The sequence below is a fragment of the Stenella coeruleoalba genome (genome assembly GCF_951394435.1).
Source record: "Stenella coeruleoalba genome assembly, chromosome: 13".
Classification (NCBI taxonomy): domain Eukaryota; kingdom Metazoa; phylum Chordata; class Mammalia; order Artiodactyla; family Delphinidae; genus Stenella; species Stenella coeruleoalba.
Window position 1 is genome coordinate 7,808,732 of NC_137159.1, and position 16,185 is coordinate 7,824,916.

The 16,185-nt window shown below is 36.1% G+C and overlaps 1 protein-coding gene across 2 annotated transcripts in view; it reads right to left on the minus strand.

Moving 5' to 3' along the window:
- The window catches only part of EIF5B (eukaryotic translation initiation factor 5B), a 68,197-nt gene that overhangs the window by 16,195 nt on the left and 35,817 nt on the right, over nt 1-16,185 (minus strand). Inside the window, exons 10-14 of one of the 2 annotated variants that reach the window (XM_079941372.1) lie at nt 12,685-12,968; nt 3,453-3,560; nt 3,165-3,275; nt 726-793; nt 21-162 (exon numbers count right to left, since the gene is read on the minus strand). In XM_079941372.1, the coding sequence (XP_079797498.1) occupies nt 21-162; nt 726-793; nt 3,165-3,275; nt 3,453-3,560; nt 12,685-12,968 (713 nt within the window). Of the gene's footprint in view, nt 1-20; nt 163-725; nt 794-3,164; nt 3,276-3,452; nt 3,561-12,684; nt 12,972-16,185 lie in introns of both variants that reach the window. The other variant, XM_079941371.1, reaches the window with a different exon arrangement.

Genomic DNA, 16,185 nt, shown 5'->3' on the forward strand with positions numbered 1-16,185 from the left:
TTTTCAGAAGGAGAGCTTACCTTATTGAGTGCAACAATGAAGGGACATTTTTTAGATTTCAAAAGGTTGATAGATTCAATTGTCTGGGGCTCTAAACCGTGCATAATATCAACAACTAAAATGGCAATATCACAAAGAGAGCTTCCTCTGTTTCTCAGATTACTGTTGGAAAAGAAAAAGATGTATAAATAGAAATCTTGCAATTAATACTTTTATTTTAAAAACTTAAAATTTTAATTTCTTTGTAAAACCTAAACAAAAAAGAACAAAATGAAGTACATGCATTAAATTCAAGTGCCATTAGCCCTTAACTTGCCAAATGCTTATCTGACAGTGAATTGACATCAGTTGGAATGACTTAGTTCCAGAAGTTACTCCATTATTTCTGCCAATTTTACTGACCAAGTTTTTTGCGCTAAGGAACATAGCCAAGAGGTAACAGGACAAAATTCCACCTGTAATGGGTTTCATAGGAGATAGACCAGGTATGTATTAGGATTTGCTCTTTCAAAGTGGAAAAGACTTCTCTCTACAAAAAACAAGTATCCAAATAAAGTACTACTAAATCAGTGAGGCACAGATGAGGATTGGCAGTTACAGGGAGCACAGACCTCAAAACAGTACCCCAAGACTAGCGACTAGTTAGAACTCCTCACTCACTGAACTTTGAGACTTCATGGTTTCAAGCAGTTTGCCTGATGACAAAAGACACAAATCATTCTTACCTGAAAGACTCATGCCCCGGAGTGTCAATAATCAGCATTCCTGGAATCCGTAAATTCTCTCTATTAAACTAGAAAAGGTGGGGGAAAGTGGAGAGCTTAACAAAGCCAAAACAATGAAAGCTTCTTTACAAAACAATTATTCTGCCATGAAAACTTCAACATCACTTCCTTTTCCAAATGAACTGTTTTAAAACTGTTTCAACCAGCAAAGCACAACAGTTAATATTTTCATTAATATCAAAAGGAATTTTTCAGAAAAAAAACTGAAATGAGAAAATATTCCCCTTGTTAAAGTTATATAACTGATGTAGTCTAAATCTGAACAGATTATTAGTAAGTGACATAGTAAGTGACAAATGACAGAGTAGTCATCCGAGAGTGATTATTTATAAAAAGCTGACACAGAAGAAGAGGTTCTCCGTATCTGGAAAATGTATCTGGTCCAATTTTAAAGCAATTCTAAACTCTGAAAAATATCTCAAAGCATGTTTTAAAGAAAATTTACCACATCAACTTAAAATATTAAAGAATAAGTTCATACCCTGCTTTATTCAAATACTATCCTCAACACTTGATTTTCTGGACAAAAGCACACAAATGAATGGAAACAACATTACAACAAGCCAGATATGGACGTCCTCCTTTAATCTAAAGAGTAGCACTGACCAACAAATCTCTCTCACACATACACACACAAAACTTTTTTCTTTGCTTATCTATACTTTTGTCAATCTTCAAATGATTTTCCAAAATCTTATCCAGGGATCTAGGTCAAAATGATTCAAATGCAAAACATTTCAATTTTGCATTCTGGTGGTCTTAGATCAAAATTCACCATAATTATTTCCACTTCGTTGTCTGGAATACAAACAATATAATGACAATTGCCATATAAAGGTTATCCTGAGAACTTTCATACAGGCCTAATAAAAATCATGCTTTTTAACTATGTGCTAAAATAACACCAGATTTAGAGTCTGGAAACTGGTGGAATAAGCTGTTATAAACTCCCCAGTGACTAGCACAGAAAAGTAACAGATAGAAACAACCAAAATAAAATTTAAATTACAAATTCAGAAAACTGTAATTCAAGAAAACTGTCCTAAAATAAAGATTTTAAACTACATACTGAAATGGAACACCATGTAACGGGAAAACTGACCCAGAACAACCAAAAGCAAGATGCAAAAAGACTACATAACTTATACGAGGATGAAAACCAGCTTGTAATCAAACTTGCAATGATTTATGTCAGAAGAAATTGGAGTAACAGTCAAGATACTTAAGGAAAGAAAATGTGAACCAAAGATTTTACATGTAGCCAACTAACTTTCCAGGATGAAGGCCACAAAGTAACTCTTAAATATTAAAAAACTCAAGTAATATTATTCCCATTACTCCTTCTTCAGCAATCTACCAGAAAACAAGCTGCATAAAACAATTTCAAACACACAAAACAAAAACTGAGTGATAAGCTCACAGACCCTTTCTATACACAGAACTGAGACTAAATAAGGAATGAAGAGAGATACCAGCATGTAATAATGTGCTATGTGTTACATCAGACAGCACGATGTAACCAAACACAAATAAGACTACTAGAACCTGTATCAAAAAGACTCAGAAGCCAATCACTGGGCAAAGATGGAACTATCTCAGCACAACAATAACTGAAATGGATTAAAACACGGTAAATAGGGACTTCCCTGGTTGGGCAGTGGTTAAGAATCCGCCTGCCAATGCAGGGAGCACAGGTTCAAGCCCTGGTCCAGGAAGATCCCACAAGCCGTGGAGCAACTAAGCCTGTGCACCACAACTACTGAGCCTGTGCTCTAGAGCCCGCGAGCCACAACTACTGAGCCCGTGCTCCGCAACAAGAGAAGCCACCACAATGAGAAGCCCATGCACCACAACGAAGAGTAGCCCCCGGCTCGCCGCAACTAGAGAAAGCCCGTGAGTAGCAATGAAGACCCAACAGCCAAAAATAAAAAAAAATAAAAAGGTAAGAAAAAACACAGTAAATATGTTGAAATCCATGAGTTTATAATAATATAATAGCAAACCAAACCAATCACTCTTTATTTTAAGAGCTGGTTAATAAAGGTGAAGGATCAGGCATTTATTCTGCCTTTCCTCCACATCCCATCACTCAATGACCAAATAGTAGATGAGGACTCTATAGAAGTAATCAGATGATGGGACTGGAATATCAACATTTAGAGATTACTTCACTTCATAATAGTGACTGCCTCTTGGAGCAGGAGGGAAGGAGGACTCCTACAACATTTAATGGTTTATGTCTTTAAAGATGGCGTGTGTTAATTATGAACGGTGAGCATATGGGTCTGTTATACTATTCTGTTCTTTTTTCTGTGTTTGAAATAATTTATACGTTAATTTTTGTCAGAGATTAAAACACATGAAGTACAGTGTACTTACATTTTTAATCATCTTCGTTTGTTCATTAATAGCTTCAAGAGGAACATTGGTGGCACCAATCTGCTGCGTAATACCACCTGCCTCACCATCTTGTACATGCGTGTGACGGAGCTGGGATAAGATGGCAGATTCAGATTCAAATTTCAAAATGCAAAAAGAAGCAAAAGCAATAAGAAAACAGCAGCTTGTAAACAGAACTGCCCATGTGTGCTATGGTTTCTATTAGCTTTTTATAAGGTATCATTCACTTATTCAAAAAGTTATGTATCAATGCACACATTTTCTTACTTTATCTAGAATTTTTGTCTTCCCTGTGTCCACATGTCCAAGTACACAAATAACAGGAGCTCTTAGCTTCTCTGTATTTACGTTTTTACTATGTTCAAGTCTCCGTTTCTAGGAATAAAAAAAAAAAACACAAAATTAAATACTATTTCAAACACTTAGTACCATCTTCCTTTAAATTATTTTGCCTTTGCAAGGGAATGCCACAACCTGCATACAGGTTTTGCTGCTTGTTTTGCTGCTTTAACTACATGTAACTGCATTTTACAATGTGAACTTTACAACCTTTGGACAAGGAGACACCTGTTTATAAGAGATTTCTGAGCAGCACTACTAATTATGAATAAGAATGGTGTAAAGTGTTGGCTCAAACTTTCTGAACACTTTTGCACATGGTTAATTTAATGGAATATAATGAATAGAAAAAGGAATTGATCATTTTGTCACACTTACTATATAGTACAACCTCTAACTTACGTGGAGGTTTACATAGAAAGAGGTATACACTAGCATTCCAACACTTTCATTAGAACTTAAGAATTGTTAAAAATTTTAAAGCAATATATTTCAAAGCTGTATCCAGTGTACAAATGCTATGTCTTTTCAATTAGGACATGGTTACTGCAAGCTTCAGCCTGACACATCCAAATGACACTTCCTACCTTCCTAAGTAACCACTAAGCATGAGAAAGCCTGTCCTTGAACTACAATGTATTTACTGTATCATTTACTTCTAAATACTTCAGCTTTCTGAGAACCAAACAAAACACAAGCTAGCAGTTCCTCTTTAAAATGACGGCCTTTGAAGTACAGTAAAGCTGGCATTCAAATGAAATAACACTTTTCACAAAAAGTCTGAAGCAATGTCATTTACAAAACTATCACTATTTTCCATCTAAAAAACCGTTTTTCTAAGAACTCTTTCATTTCTACCACGACACTGATTCTTTCTATAGAAACTGTAATGAAAAGACATTTTGGAATGTCAAAAGTAAGACGCAAGTATTTACTAGCGAAGAGTAGTACACAACAGCGTCACAACATGTACGACTCAAAAGCAAACGGGACCTTAGTTAGAACTTGATATGGTTGAAAACTGCCTTTCTCTCCCATACTTGATGAAATGCTGAAATTTTCTGGAGGGCAATGTAGTATATATAGACCACGACTCAGAAATTCTACCTCTAAGTATTTGCTCTGAAGCAATGACAAGTATACAGAGATGTACAGGTGTACAACAGTTTGCTCACTGGAGTATTTATAATAGCAAGAATCAGTAACCACTTAATCTTTAGTGGAGGATTTCTTAATGAGTGTTTCCAAAACCCCAGGGCTGATACCTTTCTGGTTGCATAGAATCATATAGGTATCCTATCCACAATGGAGAGTCTTACTTAGGAAGTCTGTGGTGAATGTCAGAAAATTATAGTATATAGCAAGGTTTCAGAACCATGAAGTGTGTTATGGACTGAACTGTATCTTTCCCAAATTTATACACTGAAGTCCAAACCCCCAATGTGACTTATTTGGAGATAAGGCCTTTAGGAGGTAATGGAAAGGTTAAATGAGGTCCTAAGGGTGGGGCCCTAATCCAATAGAGCTGGTGTCCTTATAAAAGAAAATCAAAAATCTTTCTCAGCACTTACAGGGGAAAGGCCATGTCAGGACTCAGTAATAAGGTAGTCACCTGCAAGTAAGGAAAAGAGTCCTCACCAGAAAACAGCCCTGCTAGCTCTTGAATCTTGAACTTCTATCCTCAAAAACTGTCAGAAAATAAATTTCTGTCATTTAAGCCTCCCAGTTTGCAGTATTTTTGCAGTATTTTGTTGTGGCCGCCCAAGCAGACGGATACAAAGTTAAATTAGGATCCTTCTATAAAATGGAAGACAACATGGAGCCGTTAAAAGGTGTTGTGAGGCAGGACTTCTTAAAGGATGGAATGAGGAGGCTCAGCAAGTCCTCTCCCTAAAAAGAAAAGATAAAACTAGACAAAATTGTTGAAACAGCCACTTAAAGACTCTAGAAGTTGGCCAACAGCATATAACAAATTGAGAAACATTTAATTCAAGAAAATCTACTGACCATCAGTAAGAGCAACTGTGGAGTTTCAGACTGGAGTTGCTCCATCACACTCCTCTCACTCCCACAGCTCCATGGGGCAGAAGTGATATGAGAGAGGGACAGGGGATTTCACACTGTAGGGCACTGCCAAAACCAGGAGTGACCCCAATGGCAAACAAAAAGATAAAACTAAAATCACAACTAGACTAAGGCCTTGATACTGGTGAGACAAGAGATAACCAGGAAGATCAGTCAGACATTTAACAGGGAGGCTTGTGGAACAAGACTGACAAACCAGGCTTTGATAAGATACTACTAATCTCCGGTGGTCCAGAAGGCTGTGCCCCTTACAAGGTTGTCAGAAGAGACAAAGAGGTCCTTGGTCCTCTAACAAGAACTTAAAAAATGAAAACAAACAAAAACAAAGAAAACAAAACTGAGAAGAGGCATCAGCAGTTGCATACAATAAAAGCCAAAGACAACAGAATTAGTCCACCTGATTCACTAGGCAAAAAAACCAAAAAACCCAAACTACCACATTTGTAGGAGCTAACAGAATTCAGAGTGGTCAACAGAAACTACCTCTGAGAGATCCAGATTTTGGACTTATCAGACAAAGACTCAAAAACAGGGAACCATGTTGAAAGAAAAGTGTGATGATGACTCATCAAAAGAGGACATCAATAAATAGAAAAAAAATTATAATTAAAAAAAATAACTTGAACATTTTGGAGTTAAAAAGTTCCGTAACAAATTTAAAAAGTCACGTCACTGAAGGGGCTCAACAGTAGCTATAACCTGGCAGAAGAAAGAATCAAAGAACTTAAAGATAGATTAATAGAAATTAAACCGGAATGAAGAAAACTGGACAGAACCCTGAGAGATCTGCAGGATACTCTCAAGTGCACCAGTGGAGTTCCAGAAGGAGAGGAGACAGAGAAATAGGCAGAAAGAATATCTGAAGAAATAATGGCAGAAAATGTTCAAAATTCGACAAAAAACATCAATCTACACATCTAAAAAACTCAATAAACTCCAAGTAGGATAAATACAAAAGATAGCCACACCAAGACACAACCTAGTTAAATTGTTAAGAGCCAAGATCAAAAAGAAAATCTTGACAGCAAGAGAAAAATCACTCCCTGTGTAGAAGGGAACCCAAATAAGAGTTAACAGCTTAATTTTAATCATAAGCAATGGAGGCCAGAGGCAATGCAGTAACATATTCAAAGGACTAAACAAGAGAAAAAAATTGTCATGCAAGAATTCCGCATGCAGCAATATTATCTTTAAAAATGAAGGTAAAATAAAGAATTCCCAGACTTAAAAAGACTAAGGAATTCACTGCTAGAAGATTAGCATGATGAGAAATATCACAGAAAGTTTATCAGGGTGAAATGAAGTGACACCAGATGGTAACGAAAAGCCACATGAAGAAAAAAAGGGTGATGGTAAAAGATGATTATATAGGTAAATATAAAACACAGTAAAAATTACCTTTTTCTATTTTCTTCTCTTAAAGGCTGATTTAAAAGATAACTTCAAAAATAATTCTAAAGTTGTATGCTTGATCTTATAACAGATAAAGATGTAACAAATATAACAAAGATCAAAGGCAAGGCGAGGGAGGTACTGGAGCTATACTGTAGCAACAAAATGACACCAGCAGAAACTCAAATTCATAGGAAGAAATAAGGAATACTAGAAACGTTAATATTTAGGCTAATATTAAAGACTATCAATATATTTTTCTCCTTTCTTCTCTGAATTCCTTTAAAAGATGTAAGATCAAATAAGACATTAATAGCACCACTGTTTTATTGGGTTTGTAACATTTATAAACATAATATATGTAACAATAATACATAATATATGTAACAATAATAGCATAAAGGAAGAAGAAAGAAATAGATCTATATTGGAACAAAATCTTTTTTTAACTAGAATTAAGCTACTAATAATAGAAAATAATAAGTTAAGATACATATTGTAATGCCTAGAGTAACCATGAAGAAAATAACTTAAAAAAAGAGAAAGACCCAAGAGACATGCAATATGTAGAAAACAAATAGCAAAATGAGAGAAGAAAATTCCATCACATCTATGACAACTTTTTTCCATTTCCTTTTTCTTTTGCCCCACCAAGTGGCTTATGGGATGTTAGTCCCCCAACCAGGGATTTAACCCAGGCCCTCAGTAGTGAAAGTGCAGAGTCCTAACCACTGGACCAGTGGGGAATTCCCCATAATAACTTTAAATGTGAATCAATTAAATGCTCTTAAAGGCACATTGTGTGACTGGATAAAACAGCAAGATTAAAGCACATGCTGTCAGCAAGAGACACTTTAGAGTCAAAGACACAGACATAAACTGAAAGCATTAAGACTGAAAAAGACATACCATGCAAATGATAACTATAAGAGAGATTCATGGCTATGTTAATAATACACAAAAAATGTTATTAGAGACGAGAGACATATCTGTATCCTCAAGAAGATATAACAATTATAACCACATACAAACCTAACAGAGACCCAAAATATATAAAGAAAAAACTGAAAACATTGAGGGGAGAAATAAAATTCAACAATAAATCTGGGAACTTCAATAGCCCACTCTCAATAATGGATAGAAAAACTATACATAAAATGAGCAAATGTATACAAAATTTGAACAGAAGTATCAACAAAACTGACCTAACTAACACCAGACCCACCAACAGCATAATCCACATTCTTCCTAAGTACACAAGAAACATTCTCCAGAAGAGACCATATGCTAGAAGATAAAACAGGTCAATTACTTTAAAATGACAGAAACTATACAAAGTATGTTCTCTGACCACAATGGTCAGAATTTAGAATTAACAGAAGGAAAATAAGGAAAATCCACAAATATTTGTAAATTATAACAATACACTTCTAAATAATGCATGATCAAAGAAGAAATAGTAAAAGTGAGATTAGAAAATCTGAGTTGAATGAAAACCAAAAAAAGTCAAAATTTGTGGGATGCAGCTAAAGCAGTACCTTAGAGGGGAAATCTGTAATTGTAAATGCCTATATGATGTGGAGAAGAAAAGAATGGTCTCAAATCAATTATCTAAGTTGTCACCTTAAGAAATTAGCAAAAGAGGAAACTAAACCCAAAGTAGAAAGAAAATAATAAAGAACAGAACAAAAAATCAACTAAAAAGAGAACAAACAAAAATAAAGAAAAATCAATGAAACCAAAAGTTGGTTTGAGATGCTCAAAAACATGGAAAACCTTTAGCCAGACAGACCAATAAAAAAAAAAAAAAAGAGGAGACAAAGATCACCAAAATTAGAATCAAGAGGAGACACCACTACTGACCTTACAGAAACTTAAAGGACTGTAAAAGGATGCTATGAACAACTTTATGCTCACAACTTAGATGAAAAACAATAATTAGAAACTCAAAAATTACTGATAATGACTCAAGATGCAAAAGAAAATGACAATACAATAAACTGAATTAGTAATTTTAAAATCCTCCCCCCCAAAATGCTTTATTGATGAATCCCAACAAACATTCAAAACAGGAAATAATATAATCCTTCACAAACTCTTGCAGAAAGTAGAGAAGGATGGAACACTTCCCAACTAATCCTACAAGGTTAATATTAATCTGAAATCAAAGCCAGAGAAACACATCTTAAGATAAGAACGTTACTGATCCATATCCTCATAGGTATAGATCACAAATTCCTCAACAAAATATTACAAACGACATCCAGTACCATATAAAGAGGATTATATACCATGATCAAGTGGGATTTATTCCAGGAATGCAAGGTTGGTTGAATACCAATTAACATAATACATCATATATCAATACAAAAAGGGAAAAACCCATCTCAATAAATATACAAAAAGCATCTATCATCCACTCACCAACAGAAACTCACCACAAACTAGGAAAAAAAGGGAATTTCATCAAACTGACAAAGGACATCTGTGAAAAACCCACTGCTAATATCATAGTTAATGGTGAAAATCTGAACATTTTCCCCCCAAATACTGGGAACAAGGCAAGTATGTCTGTTCTTACCACTTCTATTCAACAATGTATTGGTCTAGCCAGGGAAATAGGGCAAAAAGAGAGAAATAAGCAGCAGTAAGTTTGGAAAGGAAGAATTAAATTGTCTTTGATAGATGACATGACACTGATTACAGAAAGTCCTAAGCAATCCATGAAAAATTACTGGAATAAAAAAATTTCAGTATAGTTGCAGGATACAAAATCAATCTATAAAATCAACTGCACCTTTATATTGACAATGGAAGATTAAATGAAGTGACTCCATTCACAAGAGCATCAAAAACAATAAATATACTTGGCAGTAAATTTAACAAAAGAATCATAAATCCTATACTCTGAAAACTACAAAACACTGCTGGATGAAATTTTAAGAGATATAAATAAATGGAGAGACAGCCTATTTCCATGGATTGGAAGATTTAATATTAATAAGATGGTAATTCTCCACAAAATTGATCTACAGATCCAATGCAATCTCTATCAAAGTCTGAGTAGACTTTTTGCAGAAACTGCTGACCCTAAAATCTGTATGGAAAAGCACGTGACCTAGGATAGTCAAAACTATCTGGAAAAGCAAGAATAATGTTGGAAGACTTACATTTCCCAATTTCAAAACTTACCATAAAACTATAGTAATCAAAAACAGTATGGTACTGATGTAAGAACAGATATACAAATGAATGAAACAGAACTCAAAAGTCGAAAAATAAACTCTCACATTTCTGATCACTTGATTTGTCGAAAATGACAAGGCAACACAATGGGGGAAGAGTAGTCTTCTAAACAAATGATGCTGGTTAAATTCATTAAAAAATGATGTTAGTCCCTTACATCACACCATACAAAAAAATTATCTTAACATAGAGTTAAAGATACAAGAACAAAAAGTATAAATTTTTAAGAAGAAAACACAGGGCAAAATATTCATGATCTTGGGTTAGGCAAAGATTTCTTCAACACAACACCAGAGGCATGCTCTAGTAAAAGAAAAATTTAATAAACTGGATGTTAACAAAATTAAAAATTTATGCACTTCAAAAGAAACTTAAAAAATGAAAGGAACTCTTACAACTTAATAATAAAAAGACAAATTCCAAAATTTAAAAATGGACAAAAATTTGAATAGATGTTTCAACAATGAAGATTATAGGAATGGCCAATAAACATACAAAGAAATGCTCAACATCATGGAAATGCAAATTAAAAACTGCAATAAGATATACTACTTCACATCCTTTAGAACGGTTATAATGGAAAAGCAGACAGTAACAAGTATTAGTGAGGATGTAGAGAAACTAGAACCCTCAACTGATAAAAATTTTCAGTTGCAGAGCCACTCTGAAAAATAGTTTAGTAGTTTCTGAAAAAGTTAAACACAAATTTACCATATGATTCAGCAATTTCACTCCTAGGAACATATGCAAAAGAAATAAAAACATGTTTCCATGCAAAGATTCATATGAGAATGTTTATGACAGTACTATTCATAATAGCCAAAAAAGTGGAAAGTCAAATATCCTTCAACTGGTGAATGGACAGTAATAAAATGTGGTATATTTGTGCAACAAAACACTATTTGTCAGTAAAAAGGAACAAAGTACTAATAGAGCAACAACACAGATGAATAGGCTTAAGTGAAATAAGCCAGACAGAAAAGACTACATATTATAGGATTGCATTTATAATGAAGTTTCCAGAGAAGACAGCTCTCTAGAGACAGAAAACCAGATTAGTAGTTGCATGGGGCTAGGAATGGGGAATGACTGCAAACTGGCACAAGGAATGTGTCTGGGGTGATGAAAATATTCTAAAGTTGAGTTGTGGTGATGGTTGCACAACTCTGTAAATTTACAAAATGTCACTGAATTGTACACTTAAAATGGGTCAATTTTATGGTACGTAAATCATATCTCAACCAAGCTGTTTAAAAACTGTTGAGCTAAAGAAGCCCATAGCATATTGTTATGTGGAAAAAAATATGCATCCACAAAATTTATTATCTAATTATTAATGAATTTTTTTTAACATGAGGCTGATAAACAGATTCATTAACAAGGGTAGTTCTTGTTATCTCACTGGGGAGTGAGATAATGGGGGAACTTTTACTTTCTGATTACACCCATTCTGTTTGTTTTTAAATCATCAAACACAGTACACAAACTGTCTCTCTTACACATAGGTATACAAGGGAGTTGGCCTGAGTAGGTGCTGTGGGGAAGAAGCAGAGACACGTGCAGGAGAAGGGAGGGGATCTAGTGGGTGGAGACCAGAGATACTGCTCAACATCCTAAAATGAAGACGACAGTCCCCCGCAGCAGAGAATTATTCAGCCCAAAAATGTCAACGGTGCTGGGGTTGAGAAACCCCAGTTTACAATAATAGACTTTGTTAGTCCTTTAGAGATTCAGAAAATCTATTCCTATCTAGACTTTACAGAAGGAAAGGCAAATACTGATATATAGGTATTAAAACAAAAATTAAAAACTAGAATTACATATGAAAAGATTAAGAAAAGGAAAGCTAAGAACAGTTTTTAGCTTTAAAATAGTTTAGCATCCTCAAAGCAAACTAAAGTAGTTTTTAGTGTATTATTTATGCTAAGCTGACATAACTAAAGGAAACTTTCTCTTGAAGCCTAGTAGAAGTAGTAGTAGAAGTCTACCTCATTAAGTAGGCCAAACAGTAAGCCGGCTAGGTATGTGAACTTGACTAAATATTGATAGAAGCCTCATTAACCCACCAGATTTAAACAACTAAAGGGATCAGATGCCTCAGAATGACTAACCTAAATACGTAAGGCAAAAACTCAACTAGAGGGCATAAGCTCAGAATACCTCTGTATACCGATAAATTGTCAAAGAGCACATTAAAATTTGGAGGAAAAAAGAAAAAAATGATGAAGCAGTCACCATTCTGTCTTAGGTAAGAGTGAGGTCCTTGGGTTAGACCACTGTTAAAGACCTATTATGTCTCCACAAAAACCGGACAAAGATACCACTCCAAGACTGTATTTTTAAAAGTGCTCCTCAATAAAAGCCTTTAGTTGTATAGTTCTAATGTTCACAGAGGAGTGGGGAGGAAAGGAGGAAAGAGAAGAGGAAAAATAAATACCTCAATCCTCCGTTTTGCTTTGTCGTAAGCCCGTTCTTCTTTAGTTCGATCATCATCAGAGTCATACTCAGATTCCGAGCTCACTTCTTTACTTGGCTTTTTAACTAATGTTTTCCCCACATCCTTCTCATCTGACACCTTTTCATCTTCTTCATCGCCTTCACTGCCTTCACTGTCTCCTTCTTCTTCCTCTTCTTCTTCACTCTCTTCGTCATCCTCCTCCTCCTCCTCTTCCTCCTCTTCCTCTTCAGGGTTTTCTTTTACTTCTATATGCACCGTGTTTCCTACTTTCAGGAAAACAGATTTTGAAATAAATGAAAGTTAACAATGAGATTTCTATCAAGATAGAGACCTTAAAGGGAAAATAATACTGAACATGTACTAAATAAGGGAGTAAAAATTTTTTTTTTTTGTGGGGTGGTATGCTGGCCTCTCACTGCTGTGGCCGCTCCCATTGTGAAGCACAGGCTCCGGACGCGCAGGCTCAGCGGCCATGGCTCACAGGCCCAGCCACTCCGTGGCACGTGGAATCTTCCTGGACCGGGGTACGAACCCGTGTCCCCTGCATCGGCAGGCGGACTCTCAACCACTGCGCCACCAGGGAAGCCCAGGGAGTAACATTTTAATACAGCATTAATTCCAAATTAATGTTTTCATACATCATAAATGCAAAGTGTTTGTCTACATTGCTACAATGAAGACTGCCACTTAACAGTAAAAACTTAATGCATTAACCATACTTCAGCTAATAAACAAGAAAAACATTACTAAGCTAGGATACAAGAGAGGACAGAAACCCAGGGAGGTGGACACGATGCCTAGTACTTTGTTCCCCTGGGGTCATTTGCGGATCCTGGAGGAGGCAGCTGAAAAGTTATGCAGCTCTTAGTGGCCCCTCAAAGCTTAGGGGTCCAGGCATTGGGAGTTCAGGCCTACCAAGGATTTCCATGGGGCGAGGGAGATGGACACTGGGTAATACCCTTATTGTGGGGTGAAATCCTGAAAAACTGTACTGTAGCAGTAAGGATAAACGAGAAGTAAACAGGGCCTCCCCATTATTGGCATATCACCTCCAGATCCTCTAAATTCCACATGTGGAATAAGATGACTCTATATTGCTAGTTCACTCAGACTCCTGGTAGATGTACATATAAATTCTCTCTGGGGGAAGAAAACACCAACCTTGACATCAAATTATTTCTACAGTTGCAAACAATTGAGGAGAAAATTAATGAACCAGAACACAGATCAGAAGAAACAATCTACAATGAACCACGGAGACTCAATAGGTAAAAAATACAGAAAAGAGGAAAAGATACAGTGATAGAGTAAGAAGGTCTATCATAGGCTTAACTAATAACCCTGAGAAGAAACAGTGGCTCATAACACTGCAAAACTAATAAAAACATATAGGCAGAATAAATAAAAACAAAACAAACCTAGCCACATCATAATAAAACTGATGAAAACGAAAGACACATGAAAAATTTAGGCTGGTAACCTGACTTTTAAACAGAAACAATAAAAGCCAAGACAAGGGACTAATATCTTCAAAGTATTAATAAAATTACGTCTAAGAATTCCTCATTCAGTTTGTCACCTTCAAGAATGAAGATGAGATAAAGATATTTTCAGAAAAGCAAAAATGGAATGTCTCAGTAACAGATGCATACTGAAGGAAATTCTAAAAGGTATTCTTCAGGCTGGAAGAAATGATCCCAAATAAAGGTCAGAGGTGCAGGAAAAAAATGAAGCACAACAAAAGCTAAGAATGTGGGTAAACTTAAATATATACTGACTGCTTTTTAAAAAAAGCTATTATGGGGTTTAAAACAGAGAATTAAAATTAATGAGAACAATGGTATATAAATTGAGAATTGGTTAAATGTTGTTTATGTATTCTTTGGTCATTACATTGCCTGGAAAGAAGATAATAGTAGACAGTGATAGTTCAAAGATCCATGTTAGGCCCAGTCGGAGGGCCAAGGAGCACTGGTCCGGGTTGGGCAGAGCGGGGGAAGGCAGGGTGCAGCCGTTGTGCGGCGTAGTCCCCCAACCTGCTGCCAGCTCTGTAGCCTGTCAGGCCCCAGCACTGTCTGCTGATCTCGGGCTGGAGCCATTCCCTATCGTGGCTTTTAAAGGTCTTCCATTTTCTCAGATTGCTTTCTTTTCATCCCTCCGTGCTGTTCCCGCACCCCTGGCAAGGACCTACCTTTCAAGGTCCCCCTCAAGTGTGCCCCTCTAGAAGTCTTTTACAGCCCCTTCCTCACCCCTCATCCAACACACTTAGGTGTCTCCTTTGGGCCCCACAGAAATGTCTGCACACCACTGTTAGGGCTTCGCTCCTTCAACAACGAAACGTGTTTATTGGCGCCTGTTATTTGCCAGGCAGAGTTTTTAAATTTCTGCATTAGTTTCTGTCTCTCATCAGATTTGAGGGCAGGAGCCATCTTGTTATGGAATCCGTAGAGGGAGAGGGGATGAGGCAGGCTTTGGAATCAGGCCCAGGCGGCTCCAGATGCAGCTGCACCACTTAAGGACAGCTGCCCACCCTCTCACAACTTTCCTAACCCCCTCAGCCCCTCTCAGCTTTTGTGAGGATTTAAAAGGCATCTATCAGGAAGCGGGGGGTGGGGGGGGGAGGGGGATTACACAGAGCAGTTGCCCACCCATCCATTTATTCTTGCACAGATCCTTGTTTGAGGTGTCTAATGTGCAAAGCACTGCCACAAGCATTGCAGGGAACAGAGAAATCAAGTCCTCATCTTCTAGTGGGGCTGATGTGAGAGGAGGAGATAAGGACTGGGAGGAGGAATACTGGGTGAGAGGATGGAGAGAAAGGGGAAAAAAAAAAGATCCACGTGAAAACTCTCTAGAGTAACCACTAAAAGTAAGCAGAAAAGTACGAAACTTCCAAGCTCATGAAAGGAGAAAAAATTCAAATAATCCAAAAGATGGTTAGAAAGGAGAGAAAAAGAAACAGAACAAGAAGAACTTAAGAAGAACTTAATAAGATGATAAATATATAATCAATATACTTTATTAACTCTATCAAATGTTAGATGTAATGGGCTAAGTACTCTAGGTAAAATATAAAAATTGACAAACTGGATTTAAAACCTCAACTATATGCTGTTTAAGGATATAGAAAGTGTAATAAAGACAGAAGAAGATCATGTAAATTAAAGCTGGCATAGCTATTAATATCAGATAAGGTAGACTTTAAGGCAAAAGACATCACTAGAAATAAAACGATAAAACAGTTATTTCATCAGAAAGATATAAGATTACATTCATCTAATAATATAGCACCAAAATATATAAAGCAAAAATTAATATAACTCATGGAGAAACAGACAATCTACAAGCACGATGGGAGATTTGAACACACAACTCTCAGTGAGAGAGAAAAAGCACACCAGAAAAAAAACTCAGAACAGAACATAAGAGGTGAAAATGATCAGCAAACTTAACTAAATATAGGTAACAAGTCACCCAACT